This window comes from Eurypyga helias, unplaced genomic scaffold, assembly GCF_000690775.1.
Source record: "Eurypyga helias isolate BGI_N326 unplaced genomic scaffold, ASM69077v1 scaffold28672, whole genome shotgun sequence".
Lineage (NCBI taxonomy): Eukaryota > Metazoa > Chordata > Aves > Eurypygiformes > Eurypygidae > Eurypyga > Eurypyga helias.
The window spans coordinates 1-4,395 of NW_010234511.1; the positions used below are offsets into that span (position 1 = coordinate 1).

Consider the following 4,395-nt stretch of genomic DNA (forward strand, 5'->3'; position numbering starts at 1 on the left):
GCCGGGGCCGGTTGCGGCGAGGCGGGGGGGCAGGCGGGCTCTGAGGAGAGGGATCGTCCCTGAGGAGAAGACCCTTCTCCCAAGCCCTTTCCTTGAGGAGAAGGGTCTTTCCTGACAGGCTGACACCATCCCTGAGGAGAAGGGCTTTTCCCTGGGCCAGTGCCCTGAGGAGAAGGGTCTTCCCCAACAGGCTGACACCATCCCTGAGGAGAAGGGACTTCTCCCAAGCCCATTCCCGGCGGAGGATGGTGTTCCTTGCCGGCTGACACCGTCCCTGAGGAGAAGGGACTTCTCCCGAGCCCCTTCCCCTTGCCAGCTGACACCGTCCCTGAGGAGAAGGGACTTCTCCCGAGCCCATTCCCGGCGGAGGATGGTGTTCCTTGCCAGCTGACACCGTCCCTGAGGAGAAGGGACTTCTCCCGAGCCCATTCCCGGCGGAGGATGGTGTTCCTTGCCAGCTGACACCGTCCCTGAGGAGAAGGGACTTCTCCCGAGCCCATTCCCGGTGGAGGATGGTGTTCCTTGCCAGCTGACACCATCCCTGAGGAGAAGGGACTTCTCCCAAGCCCATTCCTGGCGGAGGATGGTGTTCCTTGCCAGCTGACACCGTCCCTGAGGGGAAGGGACTCCTCTGCTAGTGCTGACCCCAGGCCGTGAGGAGAAGGGCCTCTCCGGGGCGCAGCTGTGGTCCCTGAGGAGAAGGGCGTCCCGGGCTAGGCAGACCTGGCTCCTGGGAAGGGCCATCCCTGAAACACCTCAAGCAATACTTACGTCCCAGTCCCTACTCATTCTTTCTTTCTCTCTGCCAGTGGAAGTTGCTACCAAGGCCAATCCCTGGGATGGGAAGACGCTGAAACCCGAGAGCGTGCGATCGCAGCTGGACACTTCCCTGGAGAGGCTGAAGAGAGCGAGCGTGGAGCTCTTCTACCTCCATGCCCCCGACCACGGGACCCCAGTGGAGGAGACGCTGCGTGCCTGCAATGAGCTGCACAAAGAAGTAAAGTGGGAAGTCCAGACACGGACCATCTCTTGATTCCCTTCATCTTTTTAAACCAGGGCTGCTCGTTGTACCCTCGTGCAGCAGCGGGTTTGCACAACACTGGGCAGAGGGGACACAGATGACAGGGCAGAGCCAAACAGCTGACGCTGTGCTGCGTGTTCACGTGGTGCACTTTGTTCTCAAAAAGCTCTTGGAAACGTTAGAACCTCTGAACTTTGCTTTCAGCCCTGTTAACTGACTAGGCTAAGATTAGTGCTGGTAACGAGTGAAGAATTCTTGACCTGCATTAATCTAACAGTGCCATTTAAATGAGAAGGTGTGAATTCAAAAGGAACAGAAAGCGGGAAATAGTTTTGTCAGGTCATGTAATTCAGTCATGTCTAGGTACAAACGGACTTCTAAAGTCTGGAGCTGAACACCCTTTTATTCCTCTGCAGGGGAAGTTTAAAGAGCTCGGTCTGTCAAACTACGCAGCGTGGGAGGTGGCAGAAATCTGCACCATCTGCAAATACAACAACTGGGTGATGCCGACTGTGTACCAGGTGAGGGAAGGGCATTGCTGCTCTTGTGGAGGCTGAGATGAAGCAAATGAATATGAGGGTTACAGGTGGTTCTCTGGTCCTGACAGCAATGGTCAGTCCCCCTAGGGAGGGCACTGGGAGCCCCAAATGTCACCAGCCCCCAGTGTGCCAGATACAAACAGGGAAAAGGAAGCTGCTGCAGTTAGTCTGGGGAGTCCTTTCAGCAATGAGGAAGCTGAGGGAGGCCAGTCCTGAGAAAAAGCTGAGTGCACGTTTGCTGCTTGCGTCAGTCACTCCCTGGACGTGGAACTTTCCACATTACTGGCAATCCTTTAGACAGTTTGTTCCTAAGCAAGCAATAACCTTGTGTGACCCGAAGGCGTGCGTCTGGGTGAGAGCACTGTCGGGGAAGAGGCTGTTGGGGTGCTGGCGCTCAGTCGCGAGCTGCCGTTTGAAGCGCCGCGTCTCCCTCCTTTTCACACAGGGTATGTACAACGCGACCACTCGCCAGGTGGAAGCCGAGCTGTTCCCTTGCCTCAGATACTACGGGCTGCGGTTCTACGCCTACAATCCGCTGGCAGGTGTGGGGAGGGAAAGACTTGGAGACAAAAATGTGACATAGGGGCTGTAGAAGAGCCGGCTCATCCCTAAACGTGCCGCTGACCTTTTGCAGGAGGGCTGCTGACCGGCAAGTACAAGTACGAGGACAAAGACACACGTCAGCCCACTGGAAGATTTTTTGGGAATGACTGGGCTCAAGCTTACAGGGACAGGTATGTTCCGAGCCAGCAGACGAGCAGGGAGATGCGGCAGGAGTGACGACGTGAAGAAAAAACACGCTAATAATCTGCTGGGAGGAAGCAGAACTGACCAAAGCTTGTGCAGTAATTATGTCTGGACGTGTGATCAGGGCCGAGGCTCGTGACTGAGCTTTGCAGAGTGGTTTTTAGGCTCAGCTTCCTCCCGGCTTGCCACAGGGGATTGCAGAAGTCCTAAAAGGCTATGCAGAGTTGTGTGAGGCTTCCTGAAAGCCTTTTGTACATGATGGAAATATAGATGTACCATTCAGTGGAGATCCCGAGGGCAGTAAGAGCGATTTCTTTTCTTGCAGGTACTGGAAAAAGCACAATTTTGAAGGCATTGCCCTAGTAGAAAGAGCTCTGAAAGATGCTTACGGCCCCAATGCGCCGAGCCTGACCTCCGCTGCTTTGCGATGGTTGTACAACCACTCCAAACTGCAGGTAAGGGCTTGACGTGGCTGTAGCCGGCAGCCTGCGCGGCACCACCACACCCGGGCGGCTGTCGCTGCACACAGACAGGGACATGTCTGCGTCCAGTTGTCTTTAAGCTGCCCATCCCGTGTGCTTGTGGCATTCCAAAGCGAATACTGCTTTACATGCTCTGCCTGCCAGGCTCTAGGAATGAGCGAGCTGTGCCTTTCCCCATGGTATCCTGTGTTCATGGGAATGGAAGATTGTGTTAATTCCTGGGGTCTTGGTTTCCCACCCAGAGAGCTTCCCTGCGAGGAGATGACTTTGCTTTTCATCGGACTAGGAAATTAGTGGTTATACTCCCCATCTCCCAACATTCCTGGAGCCCCCCCGTATAGTAGGATTTGGCATGACTTGCAGGTGTTGACTTGCAAAGTTCTGGCCTTGTGAACAGAAATTCGTGGTGTCATTTGTCTTAAGATCCAGGATGTCCTGCCTTATTGGAAAAACAGTTTGTCCTGCAATAGCTTGGGAGGTGAACTAGGTGTATTTTGGTGACTCAGCAACCCCTCTTACCGCTTTCCAGGGTTCTCTTGGAGATGCAGTGATCATTGGGATGTCCAACTTGGAGCAGCTAGAGCAGAACCTTGACTACAGTGAAGAGGGCCCCCTGCTCCCGCCTGTCGTGGAAGCGTTCGATAAAGCCTGGAACCTGACTGCGCACGACTGCCCCAACTACTTTCGCTAGAGACTAGGGTAGGGAGAACAAAGCGGGTGTTGTGGGGGTGGATATCAAACACTAGTCCCTCGGAGCGTGGGAGAGGTACTCACCCAGGACGTGCAAACCGTTGGTGATTTTTGCTTGTATTAATGAAGCTTTGTAGGATCCACGACCACTGGCAGCGCTTGGATTGGCCCACACACTACTCTTTGTCCCCTCGTGGACTTCCAGCTCTATGCAGCGCACACACTACGATTTAAAGACGCTGCTGATTGGGGAAAAGGGATGCGTAACTGCACAAAGGCCCCAGTTCTGCTACAATATCATGTCTTAAGTACAAGAATAAAGACTTTTGCTCATCTCTTAACTGTACCTAGAGCCTGGCTGGTGTCTTCTTATCAGCACTCGGTGATTTTGAGCTAAATAGCTGCCTCTGAAGCTTTTATCAGCAGATAAGAACAAGCCCTTGTTATCTTCCCCAGCATCAGGTGCACTATATCTAAGTTGTGCTACGCTTACACACCTTCTACCTCACTTTCATGTTTGAGGTGGCATTTCCCTGGCTATTGACACAGTAACAGGCAGCAGCTACAACCATCTGAAGTTTTATATATAGAGTTATATATAAAAAAAGCATATTTAGGTCATCTTTTACAAAGAGCATATTTGAGCTGATCGTGCTTGTCCTCCGGGTGCGAACACGGAAAGGAAACATCCTCCTCTTTTTGTCTCTGAAACAGAGACCCGTCTAGTGTCCCAGCACAAGGGCTGCTGCTAATCCTCATTGCTGTCGTCACCGTCGTCCTCCGCTTCTTCCTCCTCTGCTGTGTCTCCCACAAGCTTCTGGAAGTCTCCCGTCTCAGAATTCCACAGAAATTTGATGGTGACTTTAAACTCCGCCATCTCATAGCCAAAGAGTTTCTGGGAAAGGACACAAATCGG

General features: G+C 53.2%; 2 protein-coding genes across 2 annotated transcripts in view; one reads left to right on the plus strand and one right to left on the minus strand.

The window, feature by feature from the left end:
- Window positions 1–809: 809 nt before the first annotated feature.
- LOC104505756 (aflatoxin B1 aldehyde reductase member 2-like) lies at window positions 810–3,494 on the plus strand (the record flags this gene model as incomplete). Its single annotated transcript, XM_010146449.1, has 6 exons — window positions 810–997; window positions 1,438–1,542; window positions 2,006–2,102; window positions 2,195–2,294; window positions 2,633–2,762; window positions 3,319–3,494. Coding segments are annotated over 6 exons (782 nt in total), but the record flags the coding sequence as incomplete, so codon positions are not given.
- Window positions 3,495–4,227: 733 nt separating this feature from the next.
- Window positions 4,228–4,395, minus strand: part of MRTO4 (mRNA turnover 4 homolog (S. cerevisiae)) — a gene marked incomplete at its 5' end in the record, with an annotated part of 1,292 nt that continues 1,124 nt past the window's right edge. The window contains one exon of the mRNA XM_010146450.1: window positions 4,228–4,374. Within this exon, the coding sequence (XP_010144752.1) occupies window positions 4,228–4,374 (147 nt within the window). The remainder of the gene's footprint in view (window positions 4,375–4,395) is intronic.